This window comes from Bacillus rossius (assembly GCF_032445375.1).
Source record: "Bacillus rossius redtenbacheri isolate Brsri chromosome 9 unlocalized genomic scaffold, Brsri_v3 Brsri_v3_scf9_1, whole genome shotgun sequence".
Lineage (NCBI taxonomy): Eukaryota > Metazoa > Arthropoda > Insecta > Phasmatodea > Bacillidae > Bacillus > Bacillus rossius.
Window position 1 is genome coordinate 15,931,111 of NW_026962012.1, and position 24,416 is coordinate 15,955,526.

The window sequence follows — 24,416 nt, forward strand, 5'->3', positions numbered from 1 at the left end:
CTAACCCTTGTATTGTTTACTTTTTATAATACACGAATAAATTTAATGCTATAACTATTATTTTCAAAATTGTTCTAATATTAATATTAAGTTTACGCCAATAAGAAGATTTATTTCTTATCAAACCTCGTATCTCCATATTTAGTTTGAATTTATGATTGTAAAACCTCGTAACTCCATTAAAAAAAGGTTTAATAATTAAAAACTGAAGCAGAGTTTATTGACATACGTCAGAGGGTGTTTTAACTTTTATGTGATGATTTAAACACATATTAAATACAAACAAGAAAGTTATTCAGTTTTTTGCTTCTCTTGTAAAATTTGTGTTCAGGGAGTTACGAGGTTTGCTAATTAGACCGACGAAGTTACCCCAAGATGTACCTACATCCTCTCAGAGTCCAGCATCAAGTTTGTGGTGTGTCCTAGATTCTATTCCTAATCAAGTCGACATAGATGAATCGGAGGAAGTGAGAAGATACCTCAAAGAACCACGTCTTAACAGAGGTGATGATTCCCTTCACTGGTGGAAAATTGAAGGCAGAAACAAATATCCTCACCTAGCACAGATTGCTGTTAAATACCTGGGTATTCCTGCAACTCAGGTATCGTCAGAGAGACTTTTTTCTTCTGCAGGAAATGTGGTCAGCAGTCGTAGGGAAAGTCTCTTGCCCGAACATGTGGAACAGCTAGTATTTTTACATGCTAATTTGAAGCATAAGAAAACTGTGTAATGTCCTTTAAAAATATACTCGTGTGTATTTTGGCAATGTAAAACTAGTATTAGCTGAGTAATGTATGGCTATAATTTTTAATATGTAATGTATTTTTTTAAAATTGTTAAATTGTGACTGCAAGGCTACAAGTTAATTTATTATTGTTCCATTTGAGTTTTATTTATTTATGCTATTTAAATTTTATTCCTAATATACAAAAAGTAATGAGGTTAGGTACATGTGTTTCACTATAAATAATTGCAGTGAGAAATTAGTATGTTGAAATTTTCAGTTGTATTGTTTAGTTTGGAAGTGAAAAAAATTTTTAGAGGATTATGTTGGCTTCTTATATTATTATTATACTCAATGTTGCTTAAGAATCTGTAATTTCTATTCAGTAATTTTTATAAGCAAAAGCAATACAGGATTACCTTTACTTTCAGTAGCAATATGTGGATTTGTGAATAGTCAGTATATTGAATCTATTACTAATTTTAATAAAATTACCTACCAATATGCAACTTGCATTTTGTTTTCACTTGTTTGACTACATATGTGCAGTTAAAAAATTTTTAGAGTAACAAAATTCAGTATTTAAAATTACAGCAGAAAAAAATATTTACTATTCGATTTGGCTTCGCACGAATAGTAAGTATTCGCTTCGCACTTCGCTTCGCATTGAAAAACTGGTATTCGCACAGGCCTAGCGTAAGGGTGGTGCATCTGCAAGGAGTGGGAGGGTGGTGTTCTGGGAGAGGCGGGAGCCCTCATTGTCTAAAGAGTCTGAGGACAGGGAAGTGCTTGTGGTTGGTGTGAAGGTGGTTTGGAGGTAGGCCGCCACCGCTTCAGATTTCTCCTTGGCAGTTTCTGCTGCACCTGTGGGCGTGGTGATTGGTGGGATGGTGGTGGGGGTGGCTTTCAAGTGTCTCAGGTAAGACCATAGGGATCCAGTGGTTGCGGAGATGGAGGCGAGGCGCTGTGTCTTTTGCCAAGCTCCCCACCCCGCCGCCAGCCGGCGACACCATCCCCGCAGCAGGAGGTAGATTCTTCTGCTCTACAGGGACCGGCCCTCTTGCCAGCGAGCACGGAAGCAGTTTCGGAGGGAGAATGCGTCTCTGATAGCTTGTGGAAAGGGGGTAATAAGTGAGAGAGGGGGGTATAGGAATGTGGGAGTGGGCTGCAGCAGATATTGCATGGGTGAGTGCGAGGGTGTTGGTGTCAATATCGGCGGGGGAGTTGAAGGAGACTGAGGGGTCAAGTGAGTCCGAGAGGGAGTTCTGGAAGGCAAACCAGTCTGCTTTCGGGAAATCGAAGCAGGGGAGGTAAGGGTTTAAGTGGGGGAGGTAGTGCAGTGAGCCAATGACTGGAATGTGGTCTGAGGTCCCAGAGGTGATGGTACGAAGGTTAGTGAGGAGGGGAAGGGCCGAGGACAGAGCAAAGTCTATGATGCTCGGGTGCCTGTTATGTTGGGCTGGGTAGAATGTGGGGGTAGGGGGGCATGGAAGGAGATGTGGGAGGTTCGGAGGCATAGCTGGGGATCTGGAGTTGGTCTGTGGGGAAGAGCCAGGTTTCTGATATGAACACAGCATCAGGGGAGTGGGTGGGGAGGAGATGAAGGAGGTCAGGGAGCTTGGGGAGGAGAGAGGATTTCCAAATGAGGATCTGTAGTGGAGGGGGAGGATTCATTCGAAGAAGGACACTAACTCCTGCATTAAGATATCAAAATTTTTTCTGTCTTGGTGGAAGCTTGGGAGAGGGCTGTCATGGTGCGGCGGATTATGGGTACGTAGTTCTTGTTCCAGGAAATTATTTCGTGAAAGGTGTCGGTGAGAGAGGTGGCTGTGTTGGTGGCTGGGAGGTTGTTTGTGGAAGGGGGGCATTTCTTGGTAGAGGGGTAGGTTAATTGACGACGGTGGAGGGTTTGGACCAAACATTTCCCTTGAGGGGAGGGAATGTTTGGGTGAAGGACTCCTTGGAGCGGCACGTGACTAAGCATCTCGAGATGTGATTAAAAACTAACTCTTCTATGGCTTCCGCACTCGAACATAAGCCCAATTCCCGCAAAATGTGCATGTGCTGTGTGTTTCGCCTTGTTGCGCCTATCCAGGAAATAGTGATAATTTATTAGGTATTTAATAACTGCAATGAAGACAGTTTCTACTTATTCCTGATTACCTAATGCAATAAATAACAAGCACAGTTATGCTCTGGTCGATTGCCGCTCGGGTGACAATCGATCTATAGGTGGCAGCTGACGTTTGCAGCACTGCCCTCGTTCATGGCACTTGCGCTGTCACACACTCACCCCAGCGAGGCAACGAGGGTATGTAACGGGCAGTGCAAACGAAGGGAGCATTTGGTACTATGTCAGTAGTAAAAAAACTCTATTGCTCACCTCATTGAGATTAATGCTAAATTATTTCTCGACTTTTTTTTTTTTTGTTTTTAACAAGCGAATTCTGTTTCTATTTTATATTTTTGCTGAGCAATCCTAATCGGAACTAACAAAATATAATGACCAATCACAAGTTTCAGTACAAATTCGCATCAATTTACAATATTTAACTGTACTTTATAAACAATATTTCCGTAATATTTAAACATAATGTATATTTGCAGACATTTTGAGAATACAATTAAAGAAGGTTCACTTTATAAAAATATTGATCAAAATAATAAAACTATTAAATTTTTGAGTTCTTTCAATTTTTAAACAAAATTTTTCATTGGTAGTTGTAAATGTTAATCCTTTTCACACCATGATTCATGCTTATTGCAGCAGTACACGAAAGGTAGAGAATAAAATACTAAACTATGAATTATCATCTGACATGGAGGAAGCAACATTAATAATTTTGTTCTGGAATACTCATTACTATTAAAGTGTAACTTTTACCCTTCATAATAAAGTGAATACGAATGACAGTGATGCCAACTTATGAGGACCCTTGTGCTTTATGCAATAATCATCCAGGGAGTCATAGGGACCCAAGTCAAGATAACACCCAACGTGGACCAAAAATGAAACCTCCAAAAGTCACCTATGTTAGCGTAATACGGACCTCAAGCAGGGGCAGGTACAAGGAAAATGGCACAACAGAAAGGTCCCCCGATTTTGTTATCATTCGTTTTTTTTAAGTTGCATCTCAAGCTCGGGGCCAGCAGCTGTGGAACTACCTCTTCCCACCCGCGAGCCAAGAGCTGGCGAGTGCGCGCGAGCCAACTTCGGCCGGGTAAAAGCAGTGCGATGCCGAGGTGTGCCGAATGTAGCCGAGGCCAGTCAATTGTAGACACTGTGCGACAGGGGGAACTTTCGGGAGCCCCGCAGAGGTAGTCCCTCCAACTTGCCATCCTCATCACCGACATCCTGATCTGCCACTCGAGTCGCACAGTCGTGAGCAAAATACAGAACAACACGCACATAGCCATTGATATGGACGAACTTTGTAAAGAGTGTCTCCGACCTCACGCAGGCAATTCCAATACAGTCAGCGAGGTAGATGTATGGTGCATGTGGAAACTGACATATATTTGAATCTGTATGAGGACAGTTCGAGAGAGTAGATGGCTCGGAAGTGCAGCATGACAAGATATTGGAGACAGCACTGCCACGGGAGTGATTATGTACCACATATGCACGGAGGCATGGGAATGCCTGAAGTTCATAAATGGATTTTTCATTTTTATAGCCTGCAAGGAACGGGTGACTAGATCAGCACATGTTCAATCAGAGAGTCTTACCCTCACGGCAAGCAGTCCAGTACCATTGCCTGAATTTGAGGATTAGCCCAGAAAGAACCAGGCATATTAACACAGGTCTGCCAAGATAGACTCGTTCGATACCATATGCCCTTGGAGGAATGGTTAGAGAGTGTCGGTGGCCAGTTGAGGGGAAGCACGCTAGATTGGTGAACATTGGTAGGAGAATATTGGGGTGACTTCTATCATAACTTGAGGTGCTATTTGAGTCATCAAATCTGCGCACTGTAGACCTAACAGTGAATACCAAGAAAGTAAAATTGGCTGTTCATGATATTTCATTTTTAGGTCTCTTAGTCTCCAACAAAGAAGTAACCATTGTTTCCGAACTTACACTGTCATTCTTGGTGTCAAGCCTTCAAAGGATGCTAAATGAATTGCCCATGCTATCAGAATGATAAATGTTTATTCTTCAGAGATACATAATTTTGCTGAACATGCAACTCTACCAAATGCTTTGAGTAAGAAAAATTCACAATTTCACTGAGGAGCTAAACAAAATAAAAGCTCTCGAATTTTTAAAATAGGCCATAGCCAGTCCTCCAGTTCTTCGGATGGCATTTTTTCACTAACCCATTTATCCTATAAAAGATGCATCTAGTATAGTTGTTGGAGCAGTATTGTCCCAGGACTTTTATGTTTTCCGACAACCCATAGCATTCGCCTCATGAACTCTCACCTATCAAGAAAGAAAAGTCTTATCGCTATACGAGTTGGAATGCTTGGCAGTAGTTTCTGACATGGATAAATTATGGTAATCTTTAGAACATAATGAATCTCTTTCGGAAACTGATAACCAAGTTCTTTGGCTTTTAGTACATTCCAAGCAATTATAACATTTGGGATTTGAGATTTTCAAAATTTTCTCCCTCAAATTTCAAATTCAGAATGTAAGAGGTTCCCAAAATATACAAGCTGACACACTTACTCTAATATTCTAAAACTCTTCCTGACGATCCTCAAAAATTGTGTCATTTTCCCTAAGCATTTCAAGACCTTCAGTCTCACCAGCAATCAGACCCATACATTTCCAATATTGTAGATAAACTCAAATCAGATTTTCCTCCAATACTTTACAAATTCTCCGAAGAACTTTTTTGACGTGACAACATCTAATAAATCGATGAACGCTGGCTGCACGCACGAAAAATTGTCCCACTACGGATGTCCCACTACGGATGTGTTTACGCATGCGTGGCATCTCTCTGGTATGTTGCGGACGGTACAGAGAATTCGTCCGGCACATGGCGGCGTACTGGTTCGAGGTTATTGTTGTGCACCGCGCCACGGGAGTATATTCGCAAGGAAATGGCATTCTTACAAGTACATATTATTTTAATTACTAGTGTAAATCAGTATATTTAAACAATTGACGCCACTCCCGCTGCCTGTTTAAGTTTTTAATTAAATATTAGCGTTGGAAAGGATCTCAGGGGTTTTAACGGGGGTTCGGCCTCGTGGCTGCAGGCAGGAGCGCGTCGTGGTTCGGAACCTACCTGGGCTGTTCAGGCCACCCAGGACGCCTTGTAAATGATTGGTAAACGAGTTACAGGACACTGCACTTTATTCAGTATTGATACACTTATTGGTCCCGGTACTGGCCGCGTCCATTGTCGGACCGCTGTGACACGCGTTTCTCTGAATGTAAATGGCGCGCGCGACCAGGATAGGTTGCAAAGTAATATCGACAAACTTAAACGGTGGGTACACGTCCCTATGAAGGATTTGGCGGATAGTCGCGGAACTTATGTTGCTACGACTTAGGCTGACACGGGAACACGAAGAGAAATCCCTATGTTCAGGATTGTTTGCAATCTAGCCTGCGACGAAATATTACTGTCTCTAAAATTACATAGATACGCCAGCTGGAGACGTCTACGTTAAAGTCTCTTGAAATTGAAAGTTATTCAGTTAAATCACACGTTACAAATTACACATTTAAGATGATGAAAATTAAAAGGCGAAAGTTAGTCAGTAGCATTCAACACTCGTTACAACGAGCCTACAGTAATAACAATTAGCTGGCGGTGAAGCCGAAACTGCGTACCACTATACGCTGTCCTTAAACTGGACATGGAATTACGTAGAATATGAGAAAACTCCCTGTCGGGATAAAAATTAATAAGTTACGAGTCGCACGAAATATCGTGCGACTGGGGTGGGGTCGGCGCCGAGCTAGTTAAAGGATTTTAAAAGACTTATGCTATTGCTGATATGGAGATGAAGCGCAAAAGTTGAAGGCCCGACGTTCGCGGAGCGCCCGACCCCTTCGAGCTCCCGACAGTAACTGAGCGCGAGACTGCCCTGCGGCCTCGCGCCTAACCACGTGGAACGCGGGAAAACCGACCCGGCCAGTTCTGGACTTAAAGACAAGTTACACAATATATGCTTATAAGACAATTAGACATAATTTTCCTTACATGAATCTTCTTTTAAATTTTTATTAATTTAGTTGTTTCAATTTGACCAAATAATTATACAATTCATTAGGCGCATTGCCACACCCGTCCGGGCGCTAACGTCGCTTTGGTGTTCGTTGCGGCGCACTTTCACACACTCGGCGGACATCACGCTCGGGCGTGTTCGGCGCACTTAAGAGTAAGTGTTGTTGTGACATAACGGCCTGTGCGAACCAGAGGGAGCACCGGCGGTCGGCGTCACAATGTTGTATGATCTTGTTTTAGCTGTATAACTAAATATTTATTTCTGGTATGATACTTTTCACGCTTTAGTTTGAAATTGGTAATTATTTGTCATGAGTTATTATTTGATCAACTAAATCACACACCGTATTATAGTTATGAGCCCACGAGCGTGTAAATATTTCGAGTCCAACAGAGAATATGCTAGTTAAAAGAAATTCAAACAAATATCGTGCGTGGAATAATATTAATTTATACCATCTGAAACAGTTATTCTCAATATGGTCTCGTGGCCGTGTGGTTAGAATGGATTACTTCCAATCCAAAGGTTATCAATTCGAATCTCGGCAGCTGCGAATTTTTTTTGTACTTGTAAAAATAAATACAGCGCACGCAACATTTCAAAATAATAAATATATTTGAATTAATGAATGCATATAATAGTAAATTTATTAATTAAATTGTAAATTTCAATAAAATTGATTCAATTTTATTCATAAAAGTATGCAGAGGTAGTTTTTATCATACAAAAGATAGAAAAATTTAAAAAAAAATTTCTTCCTCAAAAAATATAATATTTTTAATGCCTAAATGGTTTGGTTGCAAAAACCTATTACAGCTCAGTCTCAGGCCTGATATGATATTTCCTTTTCTTCTGGATCAATCATTTCATCAATCATTTGTTATGATGTTGTTACGTTAAACTATCGTCCATAAACCGACTTTATCATCAGAAACAACAGTCAAAATCTTTTAAAAATTCTTACCCCAAAATTTAAGAGAATGATTTTCCAGTATTACCAAATGTCTCCCTTAGGTTCTCCATTTGGGCAACTACCAAATGATTCATGGTATACATCTTAATTTCATTTGGGAAGGCATGCTCGCGATATTGCTGAACATGTTAAGCTGTGCAAACTCTGAGCCCTCAGCTTGCCCGCCCAAAACACCTAGTTTGGTGTTTTGTTGTCTGATGTAGCAAATCATTCAAATGCAGAAAATTTATTATGATTTTGTAAGACCATTTCCACATTCCAAAACGGGACATACCATGCTTATGGTTTACATTTTTGTCTTCTCAAATTTATTTTCTCTCTTTCCTCTAACAAGAGGAGCAGTTGTCACCACTATTTCTGTTTTTTTTTTTTTTTTTTTTTTAACATACAGTATCTTAAAGATTTCTGGTCTACCATCCATGATCGTCTCTGATAATGGTCCTGAATTTACCTCCAAGTCATTCATTGCATCCAGCATTTTACCACATCCCTCTATTACCCGAAGCCGACGCATGTTGAGCGTTCCAACAGAAATCTCTGTTCTTCGCTCATAGTGTATTATGCACATACACAAGATACCTATATGAAATACCAATGTGGTGAGGTTACAGATGGCATTTGATTATGCCCACCTAGAAGAACACATGACATACTCATTCAAAATCATGTTATATTATTGGCCGAACACACCTCTTTTATGTCTCTGGCCTTTGCACGATCTTCTGCCTGATGATCCAAATGACATCTGGGAGATTTGGAAAAGAGCACATAACAACCTCAAACTCTCACATAATGCAAATAAGAAAAGGTATGATAATTACCATTCATCTAACCCTTACAAGGTAAATGATTTTGTAATGTGCAAGGCACATCCTTAGATAAATGCAATAGACAAAAAGTCTGCAAAGCTCTCGTATTGCTGATACACAACCTGGATTATTTTCCTGCTAGTGGAAGTGGCATTTGCAGACCCAAGGTTTGGCACATATGCGTCTCGAGTTCACATCTCCCACTTAAAGAAAACACAACCTGAAATAAAGTAGGTGCACTTTTTAATAAACTTCCCACACGAGTCATTATAAGCTATGGCATGCCTCAAATTCACAAGGATGTTTAGATCCAACAATCGTAGGTCATTATCTTAAGTTCTTGCAAATCCAATGGTACTAGTATGATACTATTAAAGGTTATTAATTTGTTTTAAGTGGGGCTATTCTAGTTTTTAAGTTTGTATACACGAGTTTGTTTTACTATATATATATATATATATATATATATATATATATATATATATATATATATATATATATTTATATTTATATATATATATATATATTGCCGTCGTCCGGGGTCTCGGGCTCGAGTCCCGGTGTGGCTCCTAGTGGGAAAAGGCGGTTCTTGATCTGTGTTGTCCGGGTGGGTGCCAGACTAGCTCGTTTCTAGTCGTGAATTTGGGGTCGTGGATGTATGTGCCCCTGCGTGGCCCACTAGGGCCGGCGGCGGTGTTGCGTGAGATGATTTTAAATAAGAGACGTGGAGTTGAGGTGGTGGTGTCGTACCTTTTATTCAGAGGAGCGAGTCGTACACGATACAACACTCTACAGAGGTCCCCGGGGGGTTTTTACTTGTTATTCCGTGGCGCCTTATTGTTTGTGTTCCGCGTTACGTGGCCTCGGATGCTGTTATGTCTCAGACGTCTCACTGGGTACGTAGGTAACGTAATTTCGTAACACAAAGGCGGGACACAAAATACACTGAATTAAGGGGGCGCGTACAGGTTACGTGGCACTCGTTACTCGGGTAACGTAAGTTAGCAATACAAAATACGGGATACAAAAATACACTGAATTAAGGTGGTGCGCACAAGTTACGTGGCACTCGTTATTCGGGTAACGTACGTTAGCAATACAAAACACGGGATACAAAAATACACTGGATTAAGGGGGCGCGCACAAGTTACGTGGCACTCGTTACTCGGGTAACGTAAGTTAGCAGTACAAAATACGGGATACAAAAATACACTGAATTAAGGGGCGGGCGATTGGAGACGGCCAATCCCGTATGCAAATGTCTCGGCGCGGGTGTTGTGCCCACTGTGGTGAAACACGCACCGCAATTAAGTTTGTCCAAGTTCCCTTGCGGGTTTGTGGTCAGCGCCGTGCGCGTGACCTTAAACAAAGTTCCGTACGTTGCGGGAGACGGCCCGTGCCGTATGCTGAAGAGCAGCCCCGTTGACCAAGTGTGGTGCGGGGTGTCCTTAAGTTGATGCGGCCGGATTAGGTCCGGGACCGAAAAAAGGGACCGGGTACTCACGGAGAGGTTAAATAATAAAAGGGGTTTGGTTAATTAATGGCTATAGTTACCGGACGTTACTTTCAATGTAGACAAAGGATGTTGCCTCTCCGTGGGACGTAGGTCCGCCCCGGTCCATGAGCTGCGCTGAACTGCCGAACTGGCATGGCGTCCGAGGGAGGCTCGGCCTCTCTCGCGCCAGGCGTGACCTCATTACGCTAGACTCCAAACGGGTGTGTCTGGAAGAGATTTTATTGTCGCTAAAATCCTCATTTAATGTTTCAGGAGGAATGGGTACGGTTCTTCTCTTGTCTACTCAGGTTTCCGCGGCTTTGTCTTTAATTGCTGTTCGGGTCGCCTGACTCGGGTGGGCCATGGCCAGGGGTGTGTTCCGTTAGCGGGAGCGTATACTGGCGGGTGCAGGTCGGGCTCTGGGGTGGTCGTCGGCCAGACGACGTCAATATATATATATATAATATTAGTGTTATCTTGTATATAGTATAAAACATTATGTATCTAACCTGGCATTTAAGATTCAGGTGACTGAACCTAGTTTTCAAATTTCAATGAGGTAGTATGTGCTACTTCTTTAGTTTTCATGGCCAAATTTTTTAAAGAATTATTATTTGAGGTTTTGTTAATTTTAGGCTACAGTTCATTTGGAGGGTAATCAGTAATTTTATTATTTCTCAGAATATTTTCTTTTGATTTTCTCGGGCCTCAAGCTTGACAATTGGCTTCCCTACTACTGTCTACGAGTGATGCTAGCAAAATCTGTCCTTTTACCAACACCACTCGTTATGTACAGGTTTACACATTGCATGTGCCTTCCAGCATGTCTCGCCTCAGGTGCACTGGCTATCGTATCACTGCTGCACATTTCATATTTGTCTTGAAATTATCTCATGTTCACACTCCTCGGAGCACGCATAACCGATAGTTGCTATGTATGCCTTTTAGTGCAGCAGGCTTCACATGGTGCTATAATTTTCCACATACCCCCCTCATTCGATTTTTTCTAACAACCCAGGGGAATACCGATCCCCCCCATTTTCTGCCCTTGCCCCCTCAAGTGAGCATCCAGCACACAACTCTCCCCCGGGAAGCCCAAAGTATATGCCTGTGCCCATTGCACCTCCTTTGTACGTGTGGTGGGACAGTTTGATCTAAACCCTCCATCCCTAAGACTACTCCTGAGCCCCCGATGCCATCTGCCAGTGTGGTCAGTAACTCATAATACTTAAGAACTTCAGTTCCAGGACTCCTCAAATAGAGTGCCAAATCCTGTGCAGATAATCCCTCCGCACCCACCCCCACCACCCACCAGGTACCCGTTTGAATATGGTTTATGTTAGCAAGTCACTCTCCGTCGAGAGCAGTTTTTGAGGTGCAAGTGGACGAGTCGTTGCCTAGTCGCCAGGCTTACAGTTTCCACCAGGCTTGCAGTTTCTTTAGCACTCAAGTCTATAAAGGCTTTCGTCAGAACGATGTAATTCCGACCGAAGGGATTAGTTTTCCATCATCATTTTAATTTAAATTATACTTCAGAGCATGATGTAGTGAACAAGACTCTTGTGGTATTCTTTGGTTTCTGGTTGACGTCGTCTGGCCGACGACCACCCCAGAGCCCAACCTGCACCCGCCAGTATACGCTCCCGCTAACGGAACACACCCCTGGCCATGGCCCACCCGAGTCAGGCGAGCCGAACAGCAATTAAAGGCAAAACCGCGGAAACCTGAGTAGACAAGAGAAGAACCGTACCCATTCCTCCTGAAACATTAAATTAGGATTTTAGCGACAATAAAATCTCTTCTAGACACACCCGTTTGGAGTCTAGCGTAATGAGGTCACGCCTGGCGCGAGAGAGGCCGAGCCTCCCTCGGACGCCATGCCAGTTCGGCAGTTCAGCGCAGCTCACGGACCGGGGCGGACCTACGTCCCACGGAGAGGCAACATCCTTTGTCTACAGCGAAAGTAACGTTCGGTAAATATAGTCACTAATTAACAGAACCCCTTTTATTACTTAACCTCTCCGTGAGTACCCGGTCCCTTTTTTCGGTCTAGGACCTAATCCGGCCGCATCAATTTAAAGACACCCCGCACCACACTTGGTCAGCGGGGCTGTTCTTCAGTATACGGCACGGGCCGTCTCCCGCAACTTACAGAACTTTATTTAAGGTCACGCGCACGGCGCTGACCACAAACCCGCAAGGGAACTTGGACAAACTTAATTGCGGTGCGTGTTTCACCACAGTGGGCACAACACCCGCGCCGAGACATTTGCATACGGGATTGGCCGTCTCCAATCACCCGCCCCCTTAATTCAGTGTATTTTTGTATCCCGTATTTTGCATTGCTAACTTACGTTACCCGAGTAACGAGTGCCACGTAACTTGTGCGCGCCCCCTTAATCCAGTGTATTTTTGTATCCCGTAATTTGTATTGCTAACTTACGTTACCCGAGTAACGAGTGCCACGTAACTTGTGCACACCCCCTTAATTCAGTGTATTTTTGTATCCCGTACTTTGTATTGCTAACTTACGTTACCCGAGTAACGAGTGCCACGTAACCTGTGCGCGCCCCCTTAATTCAGTGTATTTTGTGTCCTGCCTTTATGTTACGAAATTACGTTACCCGCGTACCCAGTGATACGTCTGAGACGTAACAGCGTCCGAGGCCACGTAACGCGGAACACAAACAATACGGCGCCACGGAATAACGAGTAAACCCCCCCCCCCCCGGGGGACCTCTGTAGAGTGTTGTATTGTGTACGACTCGTTCCTATGAATAAAAGGTACGACACCACCACCTCAACTCCACGCCTCTTATTTAAAATCATCTCACGCAACACCGCCGCCGGCCCTAGTGGGCCACGCAGGGGCACATACATCCACGACCCCAAATTCACGACTAGAAACGAGCTAGTCTGGCGCCCACCCGGACAACACAGATCAAGAACCGCCTTTTCCCACTAGGAGCCACACCGGGACTCGAGCCCGAGACCCCGGACGACGGCATGGTGTTGTTCTCTGTTGTCGGCAAGATGCACTAATTTCGCTTCTCTACCCACCCCTTCTGTAAGTGACATCCATTTGTCCTCTCTTATATATTATTTCTTGTTTTTGTGGTGCATATTGTTCTCCTCATTTTCACCTTTTTACATTTTTTTTTATCTTTGAGCACTTTTGTCTCTTTTGCGAAGTGGGTCCCAGTTCCTGGCCCATAATTAGAATTCAGTCTCCTGTCCCATCTACCTCACCCGATGGACTCATATCTTCGCACATTTCCTCGGTCCCAGTGATATCTTTCATCAGAGACTGATTCCCACAATCAAATGACAGGGAGCAGCTAAATCATACAGCCGAAATATAAAATGTAGTCGTCAGTTCAACTATGTACAACACATTCGAAACTTCTGAACATACTTACCCATACATTAATTAATAAGAAAAGTAATGATCTTCCATTGGCCTATCTACAGCTGCGTTGTATATAAAATAATTTTTTGTGTCAAAAATTTTCTCCAAGTAATTTGCTAAAATAATTACCAAAGTTTTTGTTTTATTTCAGTTGGTGTTCTTTATATTTTATTTTTTAAGTAATCAATGTAAGATGGTCAGCACTTTCGTAACAAACTGATTTTTTAAAAATAAAATGTACTAAAAAGGTCTAATTAAACTATTTAAACAAATGGACGTTTGTTGTTAATGAAATGACTTGTTTAAAAAACTTGGTACATTCTGTGAACGTGATTAAATAAAACATAACTTGAGGACAAACTGACAAATATTTTTCACTTCTTAATTTATTGTTGTTAAAGGCAATATCAAATAAAATGATATGCACTTGTATTTTGAGCTGGGGATCTTTAAGGTTTCACAATGTTAAAATAAATTGAACAGAAACAAGGTGTGATTCCGTCTGAATATAATTACGTCAAATTTATAAAGGAAAATTTATAACAGGTATTAAAAAAATATAAACATACAATATCAATTATGTACTTAAACAGATCTCAGGTATATTCAGAAAGAAAAAATATGGGTCGACCCGAAATTAAATTATAAAAAGGTTTCATTAAAAAAAATAATACACAATTCAATAAAAAAAATGCAAATATATTTAAACCATCCCAGTATATATTATTAAAGTCCAGAAATGATGTTTATCTGATGAACTTCGTCTGACGGTGTAGTTTAAGAAAGTTCAGAAAAAGTTAAAACATATAGTAGCACCGGAGGTTGGGGCTGCGTTTCCTGGAGATAAATCGAGATCATGATGCCAGGGCGCCTGTGTGCTGTTGAGGAAGGGAGATGAAAATGACAATTCGGCATACGGCTCTTGGACCCTGTCAGACAGGGAAGTTGGCTTCTATTTTCCGATGCGCCGCCAGCCAGGAACTGGATCCCGCGAATACGCGGCTGAGTGCGGACGTTTCCACCATTTCAAAAGAAATAATTCAAAAGAAAACTAACTATTACACTTTGTACTATGCAGACGGACTAAACTACTTAAAGCAGATCACAGGGATAGCATCCCTTATGTAATGGACTACATCGTCGGTTGCGGCCGGATGGAAGTCTTGCAGTGTCTCGCCAACTCGCCGATAATCGCAAACGGTCCGTCTGCAGTCGCGACGCTAAGTGTCTCGCGAAGAACCGCGTCTCGTAATTAAAAGTAAATGTTCAACCAAAAGTGGAGGGGAGGACTGGGACGTCCGGACCGAAAGGTTCCGAAGTTCCCCGAGTGGGCATCATAAAAAACTCTGACTTTGATGTCTCGAAGTTGGTAGCACTGGTCGACTTTAGCGCTAACTGTTGAGGGGTGTCTGAAATAAAAAAGAATCGACTCGCCCAAGACGTCTGCTATAACAAGGGGATAAAGGGTGCAGTCTGGTGCAGAACTCTGGCGGCCTACAGGGGACTAAAAGGGGGGGTTAGCAAGCTCGCCCACAGGTGTCGCGGGCGTCAGCTCCACGACCTGGCGCCAAGAGAAGACGTTACAGTTTCTGCCGCTAGAAGTCGTAGGCGGTCCTGTAGGACAAGGGGGAATGTCCTTGGAGTAGGCCAACTCTTGGCGAGAGTTCACATCAGGTTAATTCTCCGGAGCGAAATTCTTAGAATCCAGGTGGGGTGTAGGTTGAGTAAGGGGGGGGGGGGGCAGAAAATGCAACCAGGCTGGGAACGGGCCTCCTAGCCGTGACTTTCGGGGAGTGAACCTAAGACGTATGCGTGACGGTAAAGGCTACTGTCAGCTCGTCTCTGATAAATGGTAACAACTCGTCCAGAGCTGTTGTATGCAGTTTTAGTCATGAAGTGAAGTAATGTTACAGACCTGGGACATGCCTGCAAGCGAGGGAAATGTCAAACGGGCTGCCAACGAAGTCTTAGATATTTAAAAGATCAGTTATGTCTTTGGGAAAGGTGCTTCAGTCTACTGGCACAAAGTTTAACTAAGGGGGGTACACCAGCCTAACAAAGTAACCAAATTATAAAGAAAAATAAAATTTCCAAAAATAATTTAAAATTATAATAAAATTAGGAAAAAATACGTGTGTCGAAATACCAAATTTCCGGCATAATATACACCCCACATGTAAAGATTATTTTATATCTGTTCATAGCAAAATTTGCTTGATACGCACAGGCTTGATCACATATCGACAAGCTTATTTTATACAGTAAAGCCTTATCATTTTAGTTTACCCAGCATTGTCTTATCTCATACAAGTTTCCCTTAAAGGATCTTGTTTTGGTTCAGTCCTGTCTACTGACGCCGTCCCCGTTGCCTAATCTGAATTTACGTAAATTTAAGCTGGTAGGTTAATTTTGAATCTCAAGGGGCGGGGGGGGGGGGGTTCCTGGCCTCGTGGCGGTAGGCAGGGATGCGGCGACAAAGGACTCCCCGGGCTGTTATGGCCTCCCAGGACGCCTTATTAATGAAACACACGAGTTCTTTTGGTTATTTATTACGTCGCACACTCTACAGGTCACACCTTCACGTGACTGGCCGCTTCATCGTCGACCTAAGCTCCGCGCACCTGAACCTGCTAGGGTCTCTGCGAGAGTATACGGACGTGGCGTGAAGCGTGAGGACGATCGGTCCCGCAGATTAATTAAGAAAACATATGACACTGAGTGATTGCGATTAGTCCCGCACAGGAGAATGATTACTTATTAAAACACGTTACACTGAATTACTGCGATTAGTCCCGCACAGGAGAATATTTACTTATTAAAACACGTTACACTGAATTACTGCGATTAGTCCCGCACAGGAGAATATTTACTTATTGAAACACGTTACACTGAATTACTGCGATTAGTCCCGCACAGGAGAATATGCATGAGCGGATAGTCCGCGGGGTGGCGAAGGCCACGTTAAGCTGGGTACGGACACGTGAGAATCTGGAACGATATCGTACACGTGGCCGTGGCAAGTCCCAGTTGATGACTCGTCCGAATGTTTGTGGTCGCGTTTGGCGCAGTGCCGCCCTGCGTGGGCCAAGACCTATGTCCCGAGGTGGGACGTAATAGCGTGAGGCGCAGGTGCCACGACGGGTCACCTAATTGCTTACGTAAAATATAAAAATCCCTGATGGGATACACATGTTATTAAAAGACCGCGCGAGGTTGCTAACGGCCGATTTGGGCCGACCGGGGAGCTGATATAAAACGTTTGGACTATATTTACCTATTGCAGTTACATGGTGTTGGCGCGAAAATTGAAGGCTCCCCGTGCGTGGGCTGCCGGCCCGGGCGAGTGCTGGATGGCGACTGACTAACCTCTCTGGCCGCCGGGGCCAGGGAGGGGGGAAATTCCGCGGGAAAACTGCGGAGCGCGGGAAGATGACTTCGGCCAGTTTTGTGAATTATACCCTTGTAACATATGATCATTTAATTAACATTAATTATTGAATGGTTTAGATTTCTTAGTTTTTGTTTATATTATAAAATGCCTGAGAAACAATACCCTTGCGCAGTGCCACACCCGGCCGGGCGCTTTGCACACGTAGGAGGCCGTGACTGACGTCACGCCGTTCGGGGCACTGCACTACGTTGCGCGCGCGGGCGCGTTCGGGGCGCGGCACTTATCAGGTGTTGAGGACACATAACGGCCTGTGCTCTCAGAGGCAGCACTGACGGCGGCGTCACTACAATATTCTAGGCCTGTGAGCGATCCGTTTCCTTATTCTAATGTGAACGTTGCTACATTGCCGCACGGAAATAGTTCAGACTACAATATTGCGATGTCCGATGTGGTAGTTACAGAGTGCAGTAAACATAGAGCACCAAAAAAATTGTCTTCGATTGTTTTTGTTTACTATTTTCATGTTTTGAATTGTAAAATTTGTGGGTGTTCTGTAATATTTGTATATATTTTTAATGTTATGTAAAGTAAAATTAAATGCTAATAAATGTCTGTTATTTTCTGTTTGCCTTTTCAATTAAACGAGAGTTAATTCTTTTACACTAGCAAAGGACACTAGTTGGGACAAAAATTTCAAGTTGACCAAGGTATTTGGATTATGTTGATTCGGACTATCGCCCATGCCATGCATGACATCGGATAGTCATGTGGACCAATCAGTGATAAGTGTCCATCGGACACTGTTTAGGATATTAATTTATAGACGTGCCTTCAGTTCTTATGGGCCCACCCAATAGACAGAGTAGCAGGTTACACAAAAGATGGTATCAGTTTCCACTAAGTCTTACATTTTATATATCTCTTCTTGTTATATGGTCCTCATGAATGTGCACACAAAAATTTTGTAGTGGCCGACCTCCATAGCATAGTCGGATGCACACCGATACGGTGTGAAGGATTCTGGTTTTGAGTGCCGGGTAAGTAATGAGTGTAAAATATACATACTGATATTTGATTACGATTTGATAACGAAGTTTGAACTAGAACAAATTGACTCTTTGGCTGTTGGCGACAAGCTGTAGGCCACCTAGCAAAATAAAAGTTCTAGTGATATAGTTTTTTAATTTATTGGTTATACAAATTACAACAAAATTAATTTATGTAAAAAAATTCTCCTTAATAATTTTAGTGATATAGGTGTTTCTAAACTTATTTTTGTGTAATTCTTTTCCCTAACAAGGTAATTTGTCCGTACGTACAGAAGGCGGTGGAAATAATGGTGTCATGTAAGATATTCAGAAAAAATTTGCATTTTTTAATTAGTAAAAGAATGTCAATATTTCATTTCTCTAGATAATTTTTGATTTTTAACAAATGTGAAATTCATATATAGCGATACTGGTTTAATCGCTTGAATTCAATTATAGTGACTAAAATGAGTGAGGTGGAATGTGATACAGAAATGTGTCGTTTGTGCACTGTGAAATCTGGTTCAAAAATGGATATATTTGATAAGGAGGGGGAGCAGAGACAATTACTTTTTAAGATACGGTCATGTCTCCCTATTATTGTAAGTAGGGTTGTAAAATTAATTTTACAATACGTTTTTTTTTTTTTTGTTGTACTATGTTCTGATGACGGCAATTTTTTTCCAGGTATCTAAAGAAGATACGTTGCCACAGAAAATATGCAGTAGATGTGTATTTAAGTTGGACATGTTTTATGAATTTAGATTGAGTTGTTTACATTCCGAAAATATGTTGAAACTCCACTCTTTAAGAGCAGGTGCTTCTGCTAATGGCCATGTAAGTAGTAAACATTGGTTGGGGTTATATCGAAATCGGTGGTATCGATACTTCATTGTATGACATGTTTTTGTGTTTTTTTTTGTGTGACTGAGGACTGAATATAATTAATAGACGATTGTTTTCATTATTAATGAACTGTTTTACTTTTGTTTAGCTGTACATTTTACCTTACAAATTGAATTCCGCATTTTGCGTGGTTGTGTATGTTTGCGTCATAATACTCCAAAACGATTTTAATGAGCCTGTTTCGCTTATCGGTTAGGAATTCAAGAAATTAAAACATTTATTTATTATTTCTTAAGTTTTCTGCATTTTTAATTAAAATATTTCTGCAAAGTTCTTGTTCTCGAATTCGATAAGTGCGTGATCGATTATATCGATTTTATTCTAAACATCGAAAGTATTGATCGTGTGGGAACCAGCGTTAGCCGTCATTTGGGTAACATTTTATGTTTATCACCAATATTTTGTAAGTGTATTTAAAGATTGTGAGTGAATGTTTCTTAAACAGGTATGATTATGTGTTTTTAAAGCGTGGTTGTATGTTATAAATATAATTAGACTCGCCACACACCGAGTAAACGGCGTTTTACCGGTCGTGGTCGTTGTTGTCAATAGTCGGTGCCGGCAACTATTTTTGCCGTCGCCTGAACGCCATGTTTTATTGCGTTTCGCGCTGCGAGGTACAGACGGTTAAGCGGTGGTGATGTGTTGGTGGTTGCCAGGACGTGGTGAAGATGGAGAAGATGAGTGAGGCGCAGAAGGGGGCGTACGCCGAGGCGATGCAGCAGCACATGGCGGGGGCGGCGGCCGTGGAGCGGGGGCTTGTCAAGGAAGCGGAGTGCCAGCGCTTGGGGCCGGGCGAGTACCCCACCACGCTGAAAGTGCCGCAGATCGGCCAGCCGGCCGCCGACCACTACCTCAAGTCCGGCCCCGAGTCCACATTCGTGATCCCTGACGACGGCATGGGGTTCGACGACGGGGTCAGGGTGTTGCGTGCGCTCGGCACGTGGTGAGTCCCGGATCCTGTGTTCTTACATCGTGGCTCTCTGGCAATTAATAGAGACCTTAACAATTCACAGATTCATTTCGTGTTACGCTAAATTTCAAATAATTATACCTTAGTGCTGCTTCTGCCATTTGGTTCACTGTTAATATGGAGGACTGAGGGCCAGTTAGAGACCCTCACTCATAGAAGTGTCGAATCACAGGCCACCCAGTCGAGACGACTCACAAATCAACAGCCAATGAACAGTGGGCATTTGCCCGAGTTTATAGAGGATATTGGAGTCCATCCTGAAGGTCGTTGAACCCGCGAATTTTTCCGGTCTCTATAAATTAATAATACAATTATGAAAATACTTACTTGAACAATAAAGACATTCCTGTATTGACCCTGGAAACAGCCCTTTTTTAATTCATATGGGTTTTTGAGAAAGTACAGTTCGTAGGTCACATTGTATAGCCTATGCAGTGAAGTGGTCGTTGCCATGATGTGCTTTAATTGCGTTGCATAAGATTGTGGATATTTTTGATTTGGGTATTGTAATGCAATTTAATGCAAATAATAAAAAAGATTATCTCATTCCTTGTTGGGCATTCAAATGCAAGCATCAACCCCTTGACAGGGATTTTTTTAGCATTATGCAGGTTCGAAGCGCCACGTATGTGCAATAGCACATTATTTGACATCAAAATAAATTATCATGACGTGAACAAACGTTATAGTTCCATGATGTTTTGAATTTCCAGGTTAAGTATGATATGAATTTAGTTTGTCAGTCTTTACTAGAGAAAAAAAATTAATAGAACTTTTATGTAGACTAATTTGTTTTTAGATATGCACAAACAAAACATAGATTGCCATTATACAATGTTTACAAAAGTTCCTCACAGTTCTCTTAGTAACATCAATGATTTGTCCCTGCTCGACTCAACAAAATACATGTTGGTTAACTATGATGATTCCGAAAAGCGCTCTTATAACTCGTACACGTTTCCAGTCTCGCAGATAAGTCCTGAAATTGCTTGGCGTTGCCAGTACAAGCTAAAGACCAAAGTGTCCTTGAGGTGGCAACAAAATATCACTGAAGCCTCATTGTGGACGGAGTGCAGACGACTGTGGTCACTGAAATTCTAACTTAAATGTTCGAAACAAAGTTAATTACCTGTGCAGTCGTGAAGTTGGTTACTTAGCACATATTATTTAATTTTGGCTTGAGCCACTGCCAAACGCGACTTATTCAGGTGATACTGAGCAGAGAATTGCCGTAATGATACCACTGCCTCCAGCCACTCCGGGAGGAGGGAGTCACGTGACCACTGTCCAATCACAACACAGCTTTCACAAAGCAACCAATCCAACACATTTCACTACAGAAAAACTTAAAGAAGCCCGTGCATGTTTTACTGTTTTCTCTAGTTAAACAATAAGCTCCATGTGAAACGCATGAATTCAACTTTCCCATCTTAAGAATACGTACAGAAATTGCCAGAAAGCCTCGGCACTGAAAAAAGTGTGTTAAAACCATGGCACCACCGATTCACGCACTTGTCGTATTTTCTTTTACTAAAACAACATCAAATGTTCTAGAATCATTATTAAAGCTTGCGAATAACTTCAAACACAAAATATAGGCTTTAAAGCAAAACTTAATGTAAATAACATACTGAAAAAATACATTTACCCACTTAACAATGTGAGAACCAGTAAATTTATAGTTTAAAATGGCTTTTCTAAATAACAAATCTCAACACAAAAATTATTTCAAGAATATTAATAATTATAAAATACAAATATAACAACTAGTTCATTATAAACTTGTAACTGTATAATCAGCTGATATCTTGGAATGAATAAAACCTGTGGAGTGCTGAGTCTTGGAATGTTACTGCTTTAATGTCAATGAGTTACTGCCTGGGGGGGGGGGGGGGGGGGGGAGCAGCAGCAGAGAATGTGTCGTGTGCTGCCGGCGCCGTGCAGGGTGTCTGTGCTGCTGTGGAGAGAACTTGGCAGGCTATTTATAGATAGATGAAGGAAGAGGGACTGAACGAGATATCTCGTCCTTCAGCACTGGTGGTACATAAAGTAAAAGACGAGTTATCTCGTCAATAGCACTGACAGCCAATAAAACAAACGAGATATCTCGTCCACAGCAGTGAAAGGGTTAAACTGGTTTGTAAAAATCTGTATATTCTTACTAACCTTAATCAAACGTTAGTAATAGAAAAAACTTTTTTTTAAATTTAAATCACAATTAGTATGTATTTTTAGTCTGATCCCAATTAATAATTGTTTAAAATTTTGATCAAAAAAATATTTGATTTTTTTTCAGACTGGCTGTGAGAGTTACTTAGTGTTGATGAACATAACACTGCAAAATGTATATACAGTATTATGTAGGACAATATTTTATAGTCTATTCCAGGGTTTCCCAATCTGTTTCAGTCCGCGGCGCACATACATGTTTAATATATTGTCTCGGCGCCCTAACCTATTTGGCTCGTCGAAATATATAGGTACAATGATACTACGTAGTTAGGTTGTTAGGTAGATAAGCACAAAAATTAAAATATCCACATTATAAATCTGAACTGTATATTTATATTTATAAGAATATAAAATTAACACAAAAACATTCAAGAGAGACTTAAGAACAACAAAAATAAAATACAATAGCTACCTAGCTAGTCAATGTGATGGGTGAGCTTGGTGATCTTCACACATTTTTTCAAAACGTGGAATAAGGTTTGACACTGCTACTCGCATTTTTTGCTCCACATTGATCTTTGAGCGATATTTGCCCTTGATTACAGCTACAGCTGAAAATCCAGCTTCGCACAAATAAGATGTTGCAAAAGGAATGAAAATTCTTATAGCTTTTGAAGCTAAAGTGTGATATTCATTTTGAAGTGATATCCAAAACTCGACCAAATCGGAACATGTGAATCTAGTTCTAAGGCTGCTGTCGCAAGAGAGTTCAATGAGACTTTCTTCTTCTTCCGATGTAAATTCTGGCGGAGCTTGTGCATGGAATCGGTCTTGAATCCACGAATATTTATCGACATCGTCTTCGGCAAAGTATTTTGAAAACCATTCAATGAGCTTCGAAAGGTGTTCCGTGAAAAGGGTCATCAGGTCTTGTGAGACAACAAGCTCATTTGATGTCGCATATTCATACAACTGCGGGAAACAATCTTGACCGCGATTTTCATTAATTTTTTTAATCCAAAACTGCAGATTTTTCTTAAACACAGCGATCTTCTCCAGTAGTTTCAGAATGTGCATGTTGTTGCCTTGCAAAGACAGATTCAGTTTGTTAAGTTTTTCAAATATTTCACACAAATATGCTAGTTTTAGCAAAAAATCTGGTACAGCAAAGTATCTGGAGTTTGCATGATGCTCTTGTTGTAAAAAACTGTGAATTTCTTCATGTAATTCGAACACACGAATTAAGACATTTCCACAGGAAAGCCATCGTGAATTGCAGTAATATATCAGTGCCGTATGTTCAGCTCCCATATCTATGCATAGTTTTTTGAAAAGTCTGGCTTTTAGTGGTCTAGTTTTAATGAAGTTTACAGTACCAATGACATGTTCTAATACTTGGTTTAATTCAGAACTCATTGACTTTGACGCAAGCGCTTCTCTATGGATGATGCAATGGGTCCACACAGCATGCGAGGCTTTTTTGCAAATAAGCGCTTGTAATCCTCCGTACCTGCCAGACATTGATCGAGCACCATCTGTACATACACCAATACATTTTTCCCAGTTCAAACCATTTTCTGTAATAAACTTGTCAAGAATTTCAAACAAGTCATGAGCCTTTGCACTTTCGGTAATGTTTTTGCAGAATAAGGGTTCTTCGACAATAATATTGTCAGCCACAAAGCATACGTAACAAATCAGATGTGCATCATTATTACTGTCAGTAGCCTCGTCAAGTTGCAGACCAAATTCCTTCCCTTTAATTTTTTATATTAACTGGCTATTTAGATCCTCAGCTATGTCATGGATTCTTCGACTGATAGTGTTGTTAGATAAGGGTACCTTAGAAATTAATTTTCCCGCCGATTCTCCCACCATAATATTCACCATGTCGAGAGCAGCCGGTAGAACAAGCTCTTCTGCAATAGTATGAGTTTTTTTGCATTTCGCCATCCTGTATGCTACCTTGAAGGATACTAACAGCGTGTTGTTAGGTACTGAGGCTTGTTGAGTAAACACATTTTGTGTTTTTTTTAAATTTTGTAATTTCCTATTAAAAAAATCACACGATTTTTCAACCATAGCCGGGTGAATGGTTTCGAGATGTCGCTTTAACTTACTTGGAAGCATACTTTCGGTTGATAAAATTTTCAAACAGAGCACACACTGCGGTCTTTCTTCATTGTTTACTTCTGTTGACGTAAAGCCGAAGTCCAAATAGCTATCATCGTATTTGCGATATTTCCGTTTTTTTACTTCCCCACCACTGGTAGATGCATTATCAGTGTCCCTTGTACTACCGACTTGTTTATTTAATACAAATCTATCCATTTTGACAAAACA

General features: G+C 41.5%; 2 protein-coding genes across 8 annotated transcripts in view; one reads left to right on the top strand and one right to left on the bottom strand.

The window, feature by feature from the left end:
* Positions 1–369: 369 nt before the first annotated feature.
* LOC134542682 (uncharacterized) overlaps positions 370–24,416 on the bottom strand; it is a 71,466-nt gene continuing 47,419 nt past the window's right edge. Inside the window, exon 3 of the mRNA XM_063387132.1 lies at positions 370–381. The gene's annotated coding sequence lies outside the window, so the exon portion shown is untranslated. The remainder of the gene's footprint in view (positions 382–24,416) is intronic.
* LOC134542749 (oocyte zinc finger protein XlCOF20-like) overlaps positions 18,261–24,416 on the top strand; it is a 28,840-nt gene continuing 22,684 nt past the window's right edge. For 2 of the 7 annotated variants that reach the window (XM_063387255.1, XM_063387256.1), the window contains exons 1-2: positions 18,874–19,301; positions 19,588–19,874. In XM_063387255.1, coding sequence (XP_063243325.1) covers positions 19,600–19,874 — 275 coding nt within the window. In that variant the 5' untranslated portion in view covers positions 18,874–19,301; positions 19,588–19,599. The other 5 variants (XM_063387251.1, XM_063387252.1, XM_063387249.1 and 2 more) reach the window with 5 other exon arrangements.